Source organism: Trichoplusia ni, chromosome 24 (genome assembly GCF_003590095.1).
Source record: "Trichoplusia ni isolate ovarian cell line Hi5 chromosome 24, tn1, whole genome shotgun sequence".
NCBI classification, from domain to species: domain Eukaryota; kingdom Metazoa; phylum Arthropoda; class Insecta; order Lepidoptera; family Noctuidae; genus Trichoplusia; species Trichoplusia ni.
Genome location: NC_039501.1, coordinates 2,756,676 through 2,777,142, shown reverse-complemented (window position 1 = coordinate 2,777,142; position 20,467 = coordinate 2,756,676). Strand labels below are relative to the sequence as shown.

Genomic DNA, 20,467 nt, shown 5'->3' with positions numbered 1-20,467 from the left:
GATAAAATAACGTAAGAAGAAGTAACTTATCGTGATTCTCTTGTTAGAATGTGTCATGCAATCAATAAATTATTCTGTTGTGCAACTAGGTTCTTGATTCATTTGGTATTTATCGCCAAAATTGACGTCCTAAAGTTGAATAAATGTAAGGACCATTTTTCTTCTTTGTTTTTTGAAGAGTTGGTAGAAGTCGTGAGCGTGACGTAATTTATAATATTTTTTTGGCAACACTTCATGTTTTACAACTATTAATTTTGAACGCATCAGCGACATCAGCGTCATCGTCGCACAAGAAAACGTCAAATCACCGATCAAATAATATTCGGGCGTCAAATTATCAAAACAAAACTGAACGTGGTATATCAAGTTAACTCGTTTTATAAACAGAAAGTTTACTAAATCAAAATGCCTAAACCCACAAAATTGCATACAAAAGGGAAACCAACATCTCTGCAAAAGCCTTTTAAAGTGGAGAAGGACACGGCGGAAGGCGATCCCGACGAATCTATCAGACAATTTCAACTGGAACTGTGCTGGTGCGTTCAACAGCTAGAGAAAACATTAAGCCAGAAGAAAGGAAATGAAAAGCAGTGTAAGTATTGATGACATAGCTGACCTATTTAGAAAACATAAAATGTAATCTCTAATTATTTACACTTTCATTTATTATTCTTATGATTTTAACCTGCAAATTTTATATAGTGTTACTTGTTTGTACTTTCATACTAACATTAATTGCCAAGCTGAATAAAAATATAGTTACAGTTGCAATTACATGTCTTAATGCATACATTTCATTGTTTTATTTAAACGTAAAGGAAGTAGAATGATATTTATGTCATCCTTATTGCACAACTACATCTTAAACAATGTAACTTAAAATAGTATATTTATGACTTGAGTATGGGAAAACTAATGGTGGTTATCCATAACAGGCCTTATTTATAACTTTCTACTTATGCCTTGTTATAGTTAATATATATTTCTATGTTTTCAGTGCAAGAAGCATGGAAGGTACTCACAGTACTGAAGAACAACAATCAACCACTTGTACGTAAGAGGCAGTTAATGCGAACTCATTTCGGAGACTACAGAGCTAAAATGGCCGCCGAAGAAAAGAAATTAGCAAAAAGTAAGCTTAAAGTTGTCAGCTAGACATGCTATATAATGACAATGGTCAAGAGAAGAGCTACATGTAATTTTTATAATTGTATAACTTAAAAAGGCTTATTGCCAATAAAATCTTGAAAAAAAGTTTGGTCACATGTTGCAAAGATAAATTGAAACCACCATAAGATTATGGTTGATGCATTTTCTTTGTTTGGGACCAATTGTTCTAATTGGTAGAAAGCATTTACTTGTAACCTCTTTTACATTGAGGTTATTTGTTTGCAGTGGCCAGTAAAATCAAGATATCAGATGTTCCTGACAAACCCAAAGCAACATTCTTGAGGAAATCTGCATTTTTAACAACAGGTGATGAATCTTTCCGATTCAACTTCAATTTAGCTCCTGAACAAGTAGACAGTTCTAATTGCAATAGTGTTGCAAACAATGAAAACACTGATGTGTCAAAGGAAACTATTAACAACAGCAGCACTAAAGCTGATGAGGTTGCTAGCAGAAAAATTGTTAGTGAAGATAATTCTAAGAACTTTAAATTTTCATTCTCAAACTCCAATTTTAAGTTTAATTTTAATGTAGATAATTCTTAGGTTGTACTTTATGTGTAAATGTGATTCATGTACTATATAACCATGATTAATTATATAAGTGCATAATTTTGATGTAAGAGTTTTATTAAGCAACTTTTTATAGCCTTAACATTTTAAATACAATGCCTTAAATTAACGAAAAATTTTACATTATAATTTATATCAGAAAAATAGATTACATTTAATCTGTGTTATAAAAAATGTAACTGAATTAAGCATTGTCATCGCACAGATTTTGATAATAGCCCTTGGTTACGCGGATACCGTTATCGTCTCGTATCCGCCTCGCACACTTCAAATCCTTGAAGAAGTTAATGGAATTGGCGACCGCGAAGCCGACTGGTAGCTCCCACTTCTGAAAGTACGCTCCCCACGTTGCCACGCCCATCAACTTCTTATTCAAAGTGTCGTACAACGCGCCGCCTTCCACGCCGTGGTAGTTAAAACATTTGTCGACACTCTTCTGAAACTGTTGAACCGTACAGGAATGGTAACAGGGCACGTTAAACCCTTTTATCTTGCCGTAGTAAGTGAGGATGCTTGGACACAGATCGATACCAACGACGACGCTTAATTCTGTTAAGTTGTATTGTATTTCTGGAGCCTTTATTTTGTGGATACCCTGTTGGTGTAATTGAAATTGAGTTCGCTGGACTGAGTTCTTTAGGTTTACGTTGAAAAGGATCTAGGAATGGAGAGGACGGGGAAACGCTACCTCAGGGTTTGAGTAAACTGGATATAGTTTTTAGGGTCTAAACAGACGGACCGCATTTCAACTACAATCCAACTGCAAATTTGCAGTTGACACGACTTCAATAGAACTGCAAACCAATCGTTAAAGCAACCGTCACACGACTGCACGCTGACTGCAATTGGACCGCACGGTTGGTTTGCAGTCCGTCTGTTTAGACCCTTGAAGTTAATAAATTTCGTAGAAGTAGCCTTGTAGTTAATGAGTTTCGTGATTTCGCATTATGAAACAAAGTTTAAGGAAAAATCCTGCCAGAGATTATTTTAGTTTGGTGTGATCATACAGTTCCAACAAAAGCAAGGTGTTAGTCGGTGCAAATGCGCCGTTTCCCTTAGCGTGTGTCATAAGCTCATAAGATTTTCTAAAAAGCAGACAAATACCTATACCAATAGGAAAAGTAATTTCCATTTTAAAATAGGTTATTGATGGCTATCTAGTTCCAAACTAAGCAAAGTCGTGTGATAGAAAGACTTATATTAATTAACTAGCTGTTGCCCGCGACTTCGTTCCCGTGGGTAGAAGAAGATGTAAGTTATGATTTATACCCGTCCTGTTTTTTCTCACATTTTCCATTGTATCTTCGCTCCTATTAGTCGCAGCGTGATGGTTTATAGCCTAAAGCCTTCCTCGATTAATTGTCTACTCAACACAAAAAAATTTTTCAATTTGGACCAGTAGTTCCTGAGATTAGCGCGTTCAAACAAACAAACAAACTCTTCAGGTTTATATATTAGTATATAGATTAGATAAATTACATAATAAAAAGATAGATAAACAAATGATGATGGGAATCGAACCCACGTCTTCGATATGTCAGCCAGGACTACTAACCGCTTGCCCAAAAAGCTAGTCTACAATTTATAACAAAAAGTCAAATAAAATCTCACCTTCTTCATAGCATAACCTACGACCTTAAAATTCATACTTCCATACGAAAAATCCAGGTCGCTGAACCATCTGAATGCATCATCAGTCCTGTTTACGGTATCAAAAAGTTCTATAATCGCCCACATTCCCTTGAAGCTGCGAGTGTCAGTCACCAAGAACCCAATATCATCAAATAACTGTTTTGTCGGCTCCGAGGGCAGCACGAACGCTACCACGTTAAGCTTCTTTGACATGTATATTACTCGGGTGTAGTTTACTTTTAAGCTGAAAGTTTAGATATTCAATAAGTAGTTCATTTGAAGTCATGGAAAGATAAAATATAAGGTAGGTATCGTTATAAATATGCGAGACAAATTTTTACAAATTTCATTTTTTTCTACGGAGCCATGAGAATCGCGAGTCCTACTTGTGGTTATGCTTCTATTTTACATTACCAAGAACGAAAACAATCACTTACGTGTAAATGCACCTAGCAGCTGTAATAAATATGGCCTCATCAACGCAGACCGCGGTACAAACGTGTGGTATTAGCGCCTTCTTCGAGTGAACCACGCGGGCTATCCAAGGATACTGTTTCTCTGACACCGTCTCCGCGTTCACTTGGTAGTTCTCTAGGTTACCGAAATCTGGAATAGCATATTTATTTATCGAAGTATTATTCAAATAAATAAGTCACGAAATTCTATATAAACGAATGTTGCTATAGGCTATCGTGACCTGGCTACTAACTTACCTTTTTTTGGTAAGGCGGGGGAATCCTCATAGACACCCACTCCCTCGGGGGAGGAAATGGGTAGTGTCAGACTTTTACTGACTAAACCTGAACCGCCGTGCTACGTCATCCGCGTTTTTGTGTCGGTGTATGGCAATGCGTTGCAATCCTTCATACACCGACCGCGGGCTTCCACCGGCCAGTAATGTGGGCCGGTAGGCCACTATCTCTGGCTACTTACTTACCTAAGTGTTTTTGCAAATACCTATAAGTACCTACTACAATAATAAGGGTTTATTCCCGTTCGAATCGAGTTCCAATGTAATTACCGCCAATTTGTGAAGGTTTCAGTTGGAACTAAGCTGGACTCGGCTAACGGCGGTGGTAACACTTGATCGGTACTCGATCTTTGTTTAGTTTGAGTATAATTTCAGCTTAAAATCGAGAAATATAGTTTTAGAAGACTCCGCTTGGTTCTGAAACTAATCTAGCGATTCAACTATATAGGGTCCCTAAGGCTCCCTAAAGCAAAATATGAAATTAATACATAACATCGTCATTTGTCTATCCAACTTAAACGGTCGCCCTAAAAGTAAGATTATATTTTGGGACTAGCCTGTCACACAGCTAGCCTGTGACATGAAAACTCCCGAGAGCCAGGACCTACAATTAAAGTAACAGATATCATGGAACATTTCACGTCGGTGTGTCTCAGGCATCACGAGTCATCAGTAGTCTCGAAAGCCGCAACCACATCAATCAGAAAAAGTTGAAGGAGGAGTAAGAAAAATGAATAATTCTTCCTTGAAACTCATCATACTTCAATCTCTATCAAGGCGCTATCCCCAAAAGCCACGCACACATAAAAACAAAAAAAATCACTAACAGCTTTCATTTAAATTGAGTTTTTTCATATTCCGCAACAAATCGGATTGCTTAAAATTAATGGAATCCAAAATACTCCTCGCCATGATCGGCAGGACGAACAAAATATGAAAAACTAACGCGAACATTACTTACGAAATAAAACAATGTTTATATTTATTTTATTGTTTATATTTATTTTATTGTTTATTTTATACAATAGGTTTATACGATCTATACAAGTACATACATGTTTGATGTGGTGTAGAGTTATCGAATGCTGTAAAACGTTACAGTTAATATTCATGACAACTTCTATAAAACTATAGGCAGACGTGTGTTTTTTTATTTATATTACCGTTTCATGAAGTATCATGTTTTCTTTTTCGATTTGAAACATACAGAGGTGCTGCAGGTGTATATTTTCTTATGGCAATCGTTAGTTTTGATTAATATGAAAAAATCATGGTTTCAACATGATACTTTCTTTTTAATTGGGTGTTGCCATGACGTAAAATGCTGTATACCTAATAATTTATATAATTTTAAATACTTTTTAAATCTGGCACCCTTTTGTAAGGAATGTTATTATAACAATATAATGTAATACAAATAGTAACTTATTGATTTAACACAATATTCTAAGACAATCATATTTAATTTAATATAAGCATCAAATTTCAAACTAAGCCTAAATATTATATTATTTGCCGTCAGTCGGTGTTACCGTTTGTATTTTTAGCTAACGTACTGAAGCTTAAAGCTTGATGTTACATAAACCATTTCATAATAATATTACCAGCTTGGCATAAAGTAACCTCCTTTTTTGAAGTCGGTTAAAGGGAAAGTAACTATAGGTCTGGTAGTATCCTATTTCATTAAAATTACTTTTGACATTAACTAGAACTTCAAAAGAGGTCACAGGTTATTTTCGCCCATAATTCACGCAGCTAAAACGCGTGTTTTCCGCGGCGTGAATAACAAAAGCTGGCGATAGAATTACTTGAGTGGCGTATGCTGCATGCTGAGCTTGAAGCCGCAGAATCTCGCTAGCTTGGATATTTGGAACAAACGTCTGTTAACATCGACTGACACGCTATAGCCCTAGACTATCTCGTACTTGTCTGGGTGGAAGCTGATCTCCTGGGAGAAGTCGACTGGGGAGTTGTCCTCAGCCTGGGTCACCTTGACGGCTTTGAGGAGGGCTAGAGACGTGTCCGAGGTCCACATCACTGTTAGAGGGAAGAAATCGTTTGGAACAGCTGGGGCAACACTGAAACATAATATACAATATAATGACAAGTTTATGAAAGTAGATTTTCGGTGAGGAATGCTTAAGCAAGTTGCATGTTGCATATAAAAGTCAACAAACGATCTATTAAAATGGTCTAAAATCATTTTATGATAAGATAGAAAAAAAGTTTTCACAAGAATAAGTTAGGCCTAAAATTGTAACAACAATTAAAAATACTTTTAGAGAATCTGTCTGAAGGGCTAAACAATTTTTTACTAATTTAACTAATTACATTATTATTCAACAAGATATAACAAACTCACGTGAACTCAAGACTGCCAGATTTCTGTTGCTTATTGATGATAGGTATGCTCCAGATCAGAGTGCGGCCCTTCTGTGCGTAGCTGCCTTCCCATTGGTGAACAACCACCTGTGTGTTGCCAGACCTGAAAATGTAACACGCATAAATAACCACTGCGACTATAACTTTAAGTGTATACGCTATGATTGAAAAGAAGTTTGTTTAATTTACTTTTAAAATATTAATACACTTGAATGTTCGTTAAAGCAAAAATAACAGCCTCTATTCTCAATTAAAAAATTATAAAATAATCTATATAGTTAACCAGTTTTATCTTTATTCTAAGTTTTCTAAGTGCATGCTTTCTGAAATTTCTACATCAGCAAAGTAATTAAGCATAAACACAAAAAAAATGTTACAAATTCATCTAACTCTTTAAATATAAATTCTTACGGCAACGGTATATGTATGTTGACATCATTCAGGGTCAAATGGTCGTGTTCCAGTTCATACTCGATGTTGATGTCACAACCGCCACCAGCGCCCTCTGATGGCCAGCAGTTGACTGCAAACAAACATACGTAGAAATAGGATACTTATATATATATCTAGGGATATGTTCTGTAGTTAATACTTACATAAAGAACCTAACAAGTTCCAGAATACAAGTACTGTGGCCGTTAAACAATAAAATATAATCAATATCTTGCATCTGTATTATAACATATTAATTAAATCGAAATAATGGTGTCTTTCAACAGTGAGGTCAGTCTAAAGAATTGTTACATTTCAGGTTCCGTTTTTTAGAGGACGCATTTTTATTTTATTTTAGAATTATATAAAAAAGTTGTATCGAAAAATATGTTTTATGTCGAATTTCTGAACATTTTCGCTAAAAAGTTTTTTTATTTATAGTTTTACGACAAAAAGTTGCAGAACCAAAGTTGTAGAGAGTTTAATTTGCAACTATTTTCAAGAAGGTGACCGTGTGACAAGGGTGGCAATCCAACACATTTGGTCTTAGCTTTAAAATGAGCAGCCAGCCCTACACCTAAATAAAATAAAATTACGTCTTCTAAAAACGCAAGGCAAAAAATGTAACATTTCAATGGACATTTGGTGTTTGACACCGTTGTTTCGATCGATAGAACATTCTAAAATCTATTCACTAAGTTATATCAGTGCCGGTGTCAAATTCCTGGGCCCCAATTCCGCCATTTACAATTGCCAATGACTGAATGGAGATTGGATTAAATTTGACTATTCACGTTCTATTATTTCATTGTTTTGATAAAGAACCCTTGAATTGGAGCCCTTGACAGTCCGTTCGGGAATTCGTGGGGTCACCTTAGTTTCTATCGACTGTTTTTTAACGCTCACAATATAGATGGTGAAAGCTTCTTTGGTTTTCTTCTTCATGGCTTTTATGTGCCGTACTTCGGGATATATTGCAACTGATACGGTGAATAACTACATTTACTTTTCATTTATTGATAAATGATTCCCATTCAAAATTTGAAAACAAAATTTGTTGTTCCAAATTAATTACGTTAAAAATTAGAAATGTTTCCAATTGATCATCGAATGAATTCCAAAACACGTTATCTACTTTATAAGTTGCAATACTCACGAATTACGGAAAGCAGTTTTAACACTTTCTTTTTTATGTATTGACACAACACCGGCACTGATCAATGTAATTTAATACTACCGCCATATTGTTTACGGAACAAGTATAAGAGGCATGCGCATATCGAAGTACGCTCATTTGACTGATGTCTCTCTGAGAGGTAACATCACTGTAGAATTTGTTTTTATCTTTGTGTTAATTGTTTGTTCGTTATATTATAGTATGTAATCGTAGCTTGAATTGTAAAGGAAGTAACTTAATATGATACGAAAAATGTGTTTATTTTTTTCTATTGTAAGAGCGGTTTCGCCTTACTTTCGACATGAATATTTGAAACGTTGAACTATTTTATTGGAAAAAAATAGGAGATATAATTATATTCAATTTGTTTAGCACTGAAGTTAAAAGGTATTTCTTGTTTAGAACAAAACGTGATCGTGATAGGTGGAGTAGAGAGTAGTGCAGCAAAGCGCTGTGGACACATCGAATTAGAAGTCGGTCCTGTTTAGGTAGGAGCTTTAAGGCAACACGCGTACAAAAACCAAAGGTTGTGATATTATGGTTGTGAAAGAGTCCAAGCTGGCTCTGGCTCAGGCAGTTGAAGGGGTGTTTTTAGTCGGTTTCATTCGGACATACATCCCTACGCCGTGCCCTCGGCGTGGGTTTAAGTCATTAGCGTTTCACCCAGGCAAAAGAGTAAAAAAACAAGTGCGCAATAACCACATGATTGAAGTGAAACAAATTTTGTTATATTTTTTATAGGCCTTTACTGTGTTTAGATATACCAAATTATTTAGCTATAGGAGGAAGAAAGAAAGAAATATGCGAACGCACTGGTCTTTCTTAACAACTCCCGTTCGCTTCGTCCAATCACACTTTTCGTAACGTTTACGTCACTAATACCCCAGCTTATTCCCCAAGTCAAGCGCGCATAAATAAGTTTCACTTCAAAAAATAAAAAGTGTGTCCCAGCTTGTCCATAGGGTTGTGAAAATGATGTGGGTCCAAATAATGTGTAGTGTGTACCTGAGAGCGGGGCGAGCTTGTCGTCGTTGGCGTTGAGGCGCCACTTGAGGACGCCGACGTCCGAGTGGAGCGGGAAGGCGCGCTGAGACTGCTTCAGACCGATCACGCCGGACGAACGGAACGCTTCCTTATCGACGTTGGGGTGGGTCTACGACAAACGTTAGGTATAAATAACATTTGAATGTTGATTGAATAAGGTTGTCGTTGATGGGGCCAAAAGAAAACATTTAATGGTTTTTTTTAATGTAGTGGAGTACGGTATTCCTTAATACGGAATAAGTTTCAAAAAAATCCCCGATATTTCTGAATTTTTTGCAAACAAACCTTTTGTATGTATGCATTATATATGTATTGTTTTTATTTAGCCAACACCGTCCCACAATCAAATTATCAATATCATATAATACAATTTAAAGTATACATTAATAATTAAGTCGTACCTGCAGCTGTAGGGGCCTGGTGTCCTTGTTGTCAACGTGAACGTGAATGCGTGCGAACTGCTCGTTGCTGATGCGAAGTGTGAGCAAACCTGACGGGCAACAATACCATGTGGTGTGAGATGAGTACATAATAAATAAATGCGGACAACATCACATACATTGTTCTGAACCCAAAGTAAGTTGCTATTAGCACTTGTGTGTGGAATTCAGATACAACGAAGGTACCACAAACACCCAGAACCGAGACAATGTAGAAATGTGAATTTTTACATTGACCCGACCGGGGATCGAACCCGGGACCTCAGAGCTAGCGACACCTTGAAACCGGTGCGTATGCTACTCGACCACGGAGGGCGTCAAATAATATACTAACTATCGTGACAATTATACATTATTAAATGATGCAACGGTTTACTCACAAGGGTATATCATGTGTCGCAGAGTGTACTCATGATTAAGGACTCCGTTTGGGTCCGAAACTAGTCGGGCTACCCCGATAAATACGCGTGGTTAAGCCGTTGCATCATTTAATAATAGTCGAATTTCTGAGTTGAACTTTTATTTTTAGTTTCCTTTTTCTGATTTATAACATAACTTCCTAACAATTCTTTTTAAACTTGTGTGTGATTGATGAATAAATAATAACATTGTATGAATGGAAAACTAGTTTAACCATCACCCCCTTCTAGCCAAGTGACGATTTTTACAATTAATTATTGATTTCAAGAGAAAATAATAGAGATGACAGATCCTACTTGCGTTTCTTGTGTAACGAAATGTCATTACTAGACAGATGACCGCGTTTCAATTGCAGTCGGCGTGCAATAGGACTGCACGTTCGGTTTGCAGTTCTTTTGCAAAAGTGTCAACTGCATTCAAACTGCAATTTGCGCTTGGACTGCAGTTGAAATGCGGTCTGATTGTCTAAAGTGTTGTTGACGCATTGACGTTAACGATTGAAAAAAAAAACACTAGGCTAGAAAAGTACTAATGTTAATTGTAAGGTTTTCTTTTTTTCGAATTAAAATAGTCCTACTTACATATTTATCAGATGCATAATCTTTACACTATTTGAATTAATTACAAATATTCGCTTTGCATAATAAATAATAAACATATGAAAATCGGTAAAGGACATTTAAAGATAGAATAGACAAACGCAAATTTTCTTTAACTATAATAGTATTGAAGGGTTGTTCTATTAATTAATATTAACTTACCGCTTAGCTCAAAGTTCTGTACATCGCCGTCTCGGCCGGCGACCAGAGAGAGACGCTCTTCAAAGCGAAGGTGTACACTGGAACAATGTTTATGTGTCATAAAAGAAGAAAGAGTTTCAAAAAAGATTTTTATTTGATGTAGTAGTGAGCTATGTAAATATATTTTTCATACTTTAAATATTCTATTAACCAGCACCAGTAGTATTTGACTCATATTACAAACAAAATTAACACGATTTTAAAAGGCGTTATAGCAAGTTATGTCCTGAACAAACTAATTTTAAATACATGGATTAATTTATATTTATTTATTAAAGCATTATGATTTCATTCATATTTTGGACTACACAAAGGCTAGGATTTTCGAATTCGCTTCTTACATTGATGGATAAAAATTGTATTAATTCTGGTTATAAACTATCTATTTACCAAGTTTCATCTATATCCGTAGAGTTGTTTTTACGTAATAAAGGAACAAACATCCACACTTTCACACTTATAATATCAAGTAAGGATAAATTGAGGTCGCATCGTCAGCATTCGAAACGTTGTATGTGTGTAGTATAAAGCTAAATAGGGGAGTATGAGTGTAGTATACTAACTCCTTGTGGTCGCTGGGCGGCGGCTTGGCGTGGTCTGTGGCGGGCGCGGCGGCGGCGGGCACGGCGTCGCCCTCGCTGCGCAGCCGCGACACGAACGACTCCGTGTCCGTGCCGCGCGAGCCCAGCTTCATGGCCGAGCGGCCCGCGGGACGGCTAGGGGTACAAACCAATCTCCTTATAGACGTAGCGATACAAATGTTACATTAATGATGTCATTATTGTATCGCCATGTATGTAATTGTGTTTAATTTAATAGAACAAGTCCCGCAGTAAGACAATAATGATTGTATCGCAGGGGTTTGCATGAATGTTCAAGTATGTGACTGGAATGTTTAAATGCACAAAAGTTCCAACGGACAAGCATTCAAGGGTAAATCACTTGTTTTGAACGGGGATCGAACCCGCGCACTGTCGATTTGGCTTGATGACCTCAACCACTCACACAATTGTATATTTGTGATATGGTTCTCTACACTAATTTCAGTATTCATTTCTAAGAACTTTAAAATAATCTCAATGGGTTCCAATAAACAAACGTTTGAGTTGAACGTTTGATAATATTTTAAACATCTGGCCCTCAGCACGTGATGGAATTGGAAAATGTATTTAAAATGTTTAAGAATTAAAAAAATAACCACCATCATAATTAAAATAGTAAAACTATCCAAGATCCAATAGAAACCGAAACATAAGCTCTTATATAATTTATATATAAAAGAGCTATCGTCTGTAAGGCTTAGGCAGACGGACCGTAGTTTAATTGTAGTCGAAGAGCAATTGGGCTGCACGTTTGGTGTGTAGTCATGTTAATTTCATTCAAACTGCATTTGAAGTGCAATTTGCGGTTGTATTGCAGTTGACATGCGGTCCGTCTTTCTAGTACCTTATTTATATACAAAAGGTGATTATTTGTGTTTAATCCATGTACAATAGTCCGTAAGTAATGGCACTTACGTATCACGCGCCGGCGTGCTGGGCACCTTCTCTGCGACGGGCTCAATAGACGCTGAAGATGACATCGATGAGCTGCCGAAACCGCTTCCTATACATAAAAAAAAAAATACAATTCATACAAAAAACGATTGACGAAATCACTGAAAATTACAAACTTGAAATGACTGTAGACATTATCCTTAGAAAGTTGTTCAATTAGATACATTTGTAAGCGTAGGTTCTTAGGCTATAGGCAGTTCGTTTGCTGTCGTCATGCAATCGGACTGCACGTTTGGATTGCAGTTGTGTGAAATGCATTCAAACTGCACTTTGCGGTTGGATTGCAGTTGAAATGCGGTCCGTCTAGAACCTTATATATAAAGATTTCATAACATTCTTTAAAAAAAAAAAGTTCCCGCATTAAGAAACTTAGGGTTTCAAAAACATTCAAGTCACAACAACAGACAAGCATTCTTGGATCACACAAATTCTTATCCTATGCGAGGATCGAACTGCGACAAGACGCGCACAGTGGGTTTGTCGTGGTGACCTCAACCACTCGGCTATCCAGGTATTGCAACTTAATTCGCCCACAACACTTGCATTGCCAGTTAAATAAAACCTCAAATTTATCTTGTAATACTGACCGAAGGACATCTGACTGCGCGGCGGGGCGCCTCGCTTGGCAGCTTCAAGTCTCTCTCGCTGTAGTTCCTTCGCGCGCTCTCGCATACGATTCGCTGCCTCCCGTTCTTGGGTCTAAACAATATATTATCAGATTATAATAAACAATTTGTACATAGATTACTTTTTATTACTTGGAAGGGCTTGCTTTATCTCCTTCCAGAGATATTTATCTCTGGGTATAATGGCTATGAGTTGTTTTTTTTATTTTGTAAATATACTGACCTGCCTGACAGCTTGATAAATTTTTTCTTCATGCGAATCCATTTCGACGAATGAGCGCACCTGTTTACAAAAACAATTTGTTAATATTTAAGTAAGCATAAAATCACATTTGATACCTTTCATTTCCAGTCTGTCACCAACTTCATAATATCCAATAATTTAGTTTGAATTATAAAGAAGAAAATATTTTAATATGGCAACACTAACCTGTGCCAAGTTGACACTCTCCCTGTAGCCGAGAGCTACAATTTCATCGAAAGCAAACAGCAAGTTGAACGCCTGGTTCAACACCTCCGCCTCGGTCAGCTGAGTGCAGTACTCAGGGACCTACACACAAAATCATAATCAATAAACAAAATTGAATACTAACCATAAAAAGACAGCAATTAGAACATTAGGTTTGTTTAGGCAGTTGAAACAAATTATAAGTTTCTGAGGCGATATGGCTGCACCAATTTGGACCAGGTGTTATAGTCTAGAAGATACTCCCAAAATCAGTAGATCTTCCAAGTAGAAAGCAAAGTGACAAACTTATTTTTTTGCCAATACCAACCAGTAACCACCATGTTTATTTCCTTATTAAAGCAAATAGAAACTTTTACACTAACATAAACATTAAACATACAGTACTTTTATTTTATGGTTACGAATGTTTATGAATGCTTCAAATTGTTACTCACAACTCTACTGAAGAGCCGCAGTGTCTCCAGGTCCTCAAGGATGTTGCTGGCCTTGGTGGTGATGAGCAGCATATACAGCTTGTCCAGGGGCTGGTAGACATATCTGTAGTGAACAGTTATAAATGAAACATTTATTTAATTTTCATTGAGTGCAGGTAATATTTTTTACTCCTAAATAATGTTTCCTAGAAAATCTTTTGACTATAAAGCTTTATTGTTTAAATTTATTTTGTTGGTAAATAATTGGACTTGAAATAAGTGATAAGCTTTTGGGATTATTTCTAATTTGATGAACAATTGTATTAAACAGTATAGCATATTATAACCTTCTTAAGCAAACATTTTAGTAATTCACTTCTCATTAGAATATTCCCTACATTTGTGCAAGATTTTTTGTAATAATCTTAATTCAAGATATATAAACAGTTACCCATCTAACTCTTCTGCCTTAGAAAAGAGTACCTATACATAACATAATTCTGATTGGAATTTTAATTAAATTATTCACCTGACAGATTCTGTTTCCACAAAAGTGTGTTGACGACCTCCAGTCATAAGCTTCGGGAACGCAGCGAGCAAGCCCTCTATACGTGCCTTCGTCATCTCCACAAATTGACGGGAAACCAATGCTGAAAAGAAAATTAAATTATGTTTCACACATAAGTATTCAAAATACAATAATTTAATGATATATCATGTTAAGAATGTGTAGGTAAATACCTTTTCCCGATTTTGTACATACTGTTGCCGCTATGAGCACCTGAAAGTACACGAAAACACTTTGTAAAACTATAAACATAAGCCGGATACCACACACACATTTTCTTAGGTGCAACTACATTTATCCAGCAAAGCTACACTGGCTGGTATAAAAGATAAATATTACATATTGTATGAATAATTACCATCTTTTTAAGCTTTTAATTTCGCAAATATAACATAAAAATCACAATTCCAGATCCTGAAAAACTGACAGAACACTAAGGTGACGTGTAGACGTTTTTTTTAATAATGTTGCCAGGTTATGGTTATGTCAAATGGATTTTCTTTTCTGTATCCGAACGTAAGATTTTACGATAAGGATTATTTTAGGACCGATAAAGTCATTTCCTAATTAATGTTGACACATAGTAGAAAACTTTCTTCTTGTCTATGACCTAGATAAATGTCAAATTTGTCAAAAGTAAGCAAAGCACATTGGGGTTATTGTTCGTTTTTTACCCAATTCTAACGTATTACTTGTATCTTTCCACGTAATTAAGATAATTAGTTAAAGTGTTCAGTTACGCCGTACGCATGATGGAGGCTTTTATTTGAGTTGGTGTCTAAATTCTATGGAATACGTTTGCATACCACAGAAGCCTAATAACAGTGGTGAGTGGATTTTTAATTATTTTGTATTGGTATTTAGTTGTAGTGGTTCAGGTCACATGCTCTCGAGTATGTGTGTATTGTAAACGAGTGTTACCGTCATTATTTTCGCTAATGGTCAATCGTTTGATTTGCATACAATGATACCTATTTTCTTTATGCCTGATTTATAGATAATCTTTTCATCCAATAATGTTCACAGTCGTGAATACGTGATCGTACTGACCATGCCGTTGGCACAGATGGCTGTACATACAGTTTAGTGTATCTGTGAAGTTTAGTGTTTGTTATTCTAAAACTTGAGTAGTGTAGTTTTAATGTTTTTGTGTCATGGAAGAGACTTATCTTATTGATAGTGATAATGAGGTATTTATTTAGTCTTTTTCAATACTTAAAATTAATTTATAACTGTAGATTAATTTTCTAAACTATTTCAAAATTTTGCTCTTTTTTTTTTTAATTTAGATATAATGTAATAAGGTATTGTACTATACATCCAAAGGAGGTTTGATAACAAAAAAAAAACCTTTAAAATTCTGCAATAATACTGAAGGACTTTATTGACAGTCCACAGTTGAGAAGTATGTGTAGTCATGAAGAGATGTGATGCGTGCCGTGTCCGTTCAGAACGGAGAACGGAGGGGACGTCCGAGGAACCAGGAGACAGGGAACCGCTGATAGACACGACAACTGTCTCTCAGGAGGACACTTACGATAACCAAAATTTAGTAAGATTAACATTTAGTTACGTAGTTAGCACTTCTGTATGTGCACTGTAGTTACGTATTTGTGCACTATTTTGGTTATTTTATGTGAATTATCTTTTGTTTGTCTTTGTATCATATTTGTTTCATTGTAGTTTATTATTTATTTTTTGTGATGATACTAGAAAAATGTGTGAATATTGGGTATTGTAAATAGTTATGTGTAAAGCCCTGTTTTAGGAAAAATGGTCCTCTTAAGATAAGATGCAACATTGGCTCCCCATCCAAAAACATATTTTTAAGCATTGTCAGTGATATTTGACCTCTATATTAAATTAAACCTTTGTAAGAACATATCTCTACAGACTTGTGGCCCAATTTAATCACAAAAGAGGTTTTACTACTCATGAATTTTAGACTACCTCACTGCCAGTAAGTGTGGGTAAATCCCTGATGAACTTTTTCTTCTTTAAACTTGTATTCTTTATTACTATACCTACCCGTATTAATTAATAAATGTCGTAAAATTAATTTCATAATATAAAAAACTTAATTTGTTCATATGTTTCAATGTAACAACCCACGCCACACAATGACGCGATGTAATTTCGTTTTCACTGCTAAGGTTTGAAGCATTTTTTGTGTTTGTCTGTTCATTTATTCCTTATATTTATCAAAAATCGTTCACATGTTGCATGACATAAATAAAGATAGAATTTATAGTTGTGCGACACAATAAATTTCATGTATAAATTTATTTATTTATAAACATACATAAATTTATTATTTATTTCTAATCCACGACCTCGTTTACCCTTCTGTCACAAATCACCCAAATCCGTTTAGCCGTTAGCGGGTAATTGGCTAACGAACGCACGAACATTCATCAATTTTGGATTACGCGATAAAAAAGTATTTTTATATTAAAAGTCGTCTGGTAGTTATAACAATATGTCGTTTACCGACCCCTCGTTAAAAGTTATATTATCGGTAACAAGGTGCGGAAATGGCGGATGAGTCTCATTCGTACCCAGAACTTTTGGCTAAAAGTGACTTACCGATACTGGTATAATCCGATTATTGTGTTGTGGAGGTCAAAAGGCAGTAGGCCCATGCAATTACTGGTATTCATCTGTAATCAATGGCTCCGGAAGTCCAACTCCATCATAAGTTTGGATACCGGCAAAATAAGTCTTAAAAAAGTTAACGCCAGCAATCTTTTTCCATAGAACGTTCATACAGTTTACGAAGGTGCACGCTTTAGAACACTATCAAGTTTTTATTAAAAAAAATTAAAGGAGCTTATTAGTTATGAACTTACCGGTGAAAAACATACATCACAGAAGTAGGTAACGTAATAAAAAAATACCAAGACAAGTTACATACTCATTTATTATTTATACGATTTGAATAAGTAATAACTTTTATAAATTTATTAATAGAACGCGAGACAGAGCTTCCGGGTTCATAAGAAAAATAATAGATACTTTTTTTTAATATCAAACTAAAAGACCCAACCCCTTGGTGGAAGAGTACATAGGGCTGTGACATAGATTCGCACACCCTTGAAAAAATCCTACAAGCGCCGGTTTCCTCACGATGGTTTCCTCAACCGTTTTTAACAAATGATTATTACTATTTCGTTATAAAGTGAAGCCAATTTACGTTTTATTTTTCGCTATCGTAGAAAGTAAACAAAGAAAAAATCTATTGGTCATTTACAGCGACTGATAAAAACCTTAACTAGATTACAACGGATTAAATGTATGTGAGATAATATCGACGGCCATTTTGTTTGAACTCCACACAAATAATGATGTTACTAATCTGTCTTACACTGCAGGGATCAGAATACACTGGCGAGGATTTCCCGCCTTCTTTAAGTATAAACTCTTAAAAGTGAAGGCAAAGGCAGTCTCTGTGATGCCTTGGAAGAATGCGGTAGTGTTTATATGTCAATCTATTTGTTTTACGTCATTGTGTGGCTAATGAGAAAATGAGATGTCGGTGGTTTTAACATCTTTTTAATCTAAAAAGGCATTGTTTGGAAATGAAGAAGAAGATCAATATAACCATTAAGCCGAAAAAGGTAGAAAACTTTTTTTTTGTAAATGAATATTGTCATTCATATTTGTAATTCGCGCCAATAATGTCTATTTCGATTTATTTATTTCGCGATGTGTATCAAATAATTTATTAAAAAAGGAAAAATAAGAAATCTTATTTCGTTCACGTCAGAGCGCTATTAAATGAAAATTCTTTATTATTAAGTTATAAGCGGCCATGCGAGAAACTTGACTGATAAGGCCGTACATGTTTATAAATATTTTTCGCCTGCCATTTGGAATAAGGCGTGTGGTACACCGTGTCAATCGAACTTCAGTTCTACTGAATATATTAGGCGTCAATGAATACAGCTAAGTTCGCGGTTGTTTTCGTGCGTCATTTGCTGACAATAAAAAAATAAAAGTGCATAAAGCATGTGCATTTTGAAACAACAACAGCTTTGAATTGCTCCAGCTCCTGAAAAAAGTCTATAGTTACTCGGGTCCACTATTGATTACTCATAAACCTTACTTCTTTAATGTAAATCATGTTATTTATACTCAATACAGAATCAACATTTCCATGCAAAATTGATTGCGAAACTGGTTGATGAAACTGCAAAAGTTTGTCTCGAAAGTGGTTTAATTTGGCACGGGAACGTTTTGAGTTTTGCATGAAAATAACCTTTGACCGATGGAGAGCAGTTAATGAAAACCAAGCTCCCAATAAACAAGAAAACTGGTTTTAAGTATCTATCTGTTGACCTGAGATTTGAGATCTCCCCTCTTTTATGTTTCGTCGGTTAAGAACATATTAAACACCAAAACTCAACTCGTTGTACACTAATAAGCGAAATTATGTATCGTTGTAACCATCAGTCCTTGCCGTGTTAATTTATTCTAGCATGCATTCGTAATGTGACATTTAAAGTTCCTTATTTCTAAACAAACCTCATTTTCTTGTAATACTGACCTGTATTATAGTATGCTGTTGCCTCCGTTACTTACACAATGACGACTACCATTTGAACGATTTACATGATACTCCTTTCATGAAGACGTAGATAGAGGGAATTATTAGAAAGTAATTAATCTTATAAGCCTTAAAACTGTTTGCCATTTAAATATTCGTTTCAGAACTCTTAACGTCTTTGACAGCTCTGTTGTCTATATTCAAGTTAGATCAAAATGTTGGTTCTGCTACCACTTGTTGTCCAACAGCGTATTATAATAGAGGCAATCACTGTAATAAGAACTATTTGGTTGGTACAGCGTTACTAATGTGACATGTAAGCGAGAAGATTGGCTACAAACGATTAACTACCGATCGAAAATGTAAAAATAATCAACTATTTATTTTGACGACAGTCCAGTATAACTTAAATTGTTTTGGGTCATGCATGTTTTTTTTTGACAGACCAATATAAAATGGTTATTTAAAAAAAAAAGATTTCTTTTATAGCATTTACACCGCAATAAATACTCTTTTTATACCATTTCTTTAGTTTAAGTCACATTTTATTACGATATAAATAGTTTTTTCGTGAGAAATTAGTTATAAAAACAAGTAATTATTTAAATACGTATGTATTTAAAACAATAAAACTACGCGTTGTGTTAGTCAGCCATTGTTCGTGTAGTTGACATCCGTAGTATTTTAAACTAAAAAAATGCGTACACAATGAATACACGAGATAATATTTATGTTAGAAAATTTTAATAGAGCGGTTACCTTTTGTTTTACTATCGTAAAAAAAGGAATTGACAATAGTCACTAAAACTATTTATTTATTTACCGGAAATTAGTGTTCATTAGAGCGGGATTCGGGAGAGATTAAAAAAAATCTGCTCCTTAAAAAAGATTCAATACGAAAAATCTTTACTATCGTTTAAAAAGAAAACTTCTGTGATAGTCATACACTAGAAAACTTCAACAGCTACTCGTTTTTCTATTACAAGTATCTTCACGTATTTCATGTCTATAAAGAAAACGGGCTACAGACTACGTACAATTTAACACTCGAAGTTAAACTCAAAGACCTGTTAATAGACCATTATACAAAGTTTTCAGTTACTTTTGTTTTCTTTACAAAAGGAACTTGTTCATATCGTGTTACGTTCTCTTTAACGACTAAAGAGGATGAAATGCGGGTTTAACTTTGATGGCGCCTGTATTTGTAACAAGAGAACATTTAAAAATTGAAGTACATGACTGCGTTGCTGAATATTGTACTTGATAAACTTTTTTTCTTCAAAATTGAAATAAAAACAATACGACACACGACCTTCTTTTTGAAAATTGAAAAAATAAAACGGTAGATTTAAGTATGACAAAACTTTTTCATACATCGCAACCGGGACAGGCATTCGGAAAGTATACCACAAAATGAAACTTATACTAAATATTCTCCGACATCCAAATCTGTCGTACATTTGAAAGTG

At 35.3% G+C, this 20,467-nt stretch overlaps 4 protein-coding genes across 4 annotated transcripts in view; 2 read left to right on the top strand and 2 right to left on the bottom strand.

The window, feature by feature from the left end:
* Positions 1–260: 260 nt before the first annotated feature.
* On the top strand, positions 261–1,787 carry LOC113505139 (UPF0488 protein CG14286). The gene is made up of 3 exons (XM_026887693.1): positions 261–592; positions 998–1,132; positions 1,396–1,787. Exons 1-3 carry the CDS (start codon positions 406–408, stop codon positions 1,713–1,715), a joined length of 642 nt encoding a protein of 213 aa, XP_026743494.1. The 5' UTR covers positions 261–405; the 3' UTR covers positions 1,716–1,787.
* A 79-nt stretch (positions 1,788–1,866) lies between these two features.
* Positions 1,867–5,083, bottom strand: LOC113505137. The gene is made up of 4 exons (XM_026887690.1): positions 4,953–5,083; positions 3,812–3,980; positions 3,354–3,618; positions 1,867–2,337 (listed from the first exon to the last, which is right to left on the bottom strand). The coding sequence occupies exons 1-4, from the start codon at positions 5,077–5,079 to the stop codon at positions 1,927–1,929; spliced, it is 972 nt and encodes a 323-aa protein (XP_026743491.1). The 5' UTR covers positions 5,080–5,083; the 3' UTR covers positions 1,867–1,926.
* Positions 5,084–5,118: 35 nt separating this feature from the next.
* LOC113505136 (coatomer subunit delta) lies at positions 5,119–14,916 on the bottom strand. Its single transcript, XM_026887689.1, has 15 exons — positions 14,811–14,916; positions 14,626–14,665; positions 14,414–14,534; positions 13,906–14,008; positions 13,433–13,552; positions 13,226–13,285; positions 12,964–13,075; positions 12,338–12,425; positions 11,384–11,536; positions 10,782–10,858; positions 9,562–9,650; positions 9,122–9,269; positions 6,919–7,030; positions 6,488–6,610; positions 5,119–6,203 (listed from the first exon to the last, which is right to left on the bottom strand). The coding sequence occupies exons 1-15, from the start codon at positions 14,811–14,813 to the stop codon at positions 6,035–6,037; spliced, it is 1,518 nt and encodes a 505-aa protein (XP_026743490.1). The 5' UTR covers positions 14,814–14,916; the 3' UTR covers positions 5,119–6,034.
* A 139-nt stretch (positions 14,917–15,055) lies between these two features.
* Positions 15,056–20,467, top strand: part of LOC113505138 (deubiquitinase DESI2-like) — a 35,252-nt gene continuing 29,840 nt past the window's right edge. Inside the window, 2 exon segments of the mRNA XM_026887692.1 lie at positions 15,056–15,279; positions 15,844–16,004. Of these exon segments, the coding sequence (XP_026743493.1) occupies positions 15,870–16,004 (135 nt within the window). The 5' untranslated portion in view covers positions 15,056–15,279; positions 15,844–15,869.

Bases quoted from the DNA above. Each gene is read 5' to 3' on its own strand.
- LOC113505139 (XM_026887693.1), top strand. From the start codon at position 406: ATGCCTAAACCCACAAAATTGCATACAAAAGGGAAACCAACATCTCTG. The intron at 593-997 runs GTAAGTATTGAT...CTATGTTTTCAG, and splicing joins GAAAGGAAATGAAAAGCAGT to TGCAAGAAGCATGGAAGGTA. The intron at 1,133-1,395 runs GTAAGCTTAAAG...ATTTGTTTGCAG, and splicing joins AGAAAAGAAATTAGCAAAAA to TGGCCAGTAAAATCAAGATA.
- LOC113505137 (XM_026887690.1), bottom strand. From the start codon at position 5,079: ATGTTCGCGTTAGTTTTTCATATTTTGTTCGTCCTGCCGATCATGGCG. The intron at 3,981-4,952 runs GTTAGTGATTTT...ATGCTATTCCAG, and splicing joins ACTCAATTTAAATGAAAGCT to ATTTCGGTAACCTAGAGAAC. The intron at 3,619-3,811 runs GTAAGTGATTGT...CTAAACTTTCAG, and splicing joins GCTGCTAGGTGCATTTACAC to CTTAAAAGTAAACTACACCC.
- LOC113505136 (XM_026887689.1), bottom strand. The intron at 13,286-13,432 runs GTTAGTGTTGCC...TTTTGTAAACAG, and splicing joins AGAGTGTCAACTTGGCACAG to GTGCGCTCATTCGTCGAAAT. The intron at 6,204-6,487 runs GTGAGTTTGTTA...ATTATGTTTCAG, and splicing joins TCTGGCAGTCTTGAGTTCAC to TGTTGCCCCAGCTGTTCCAA.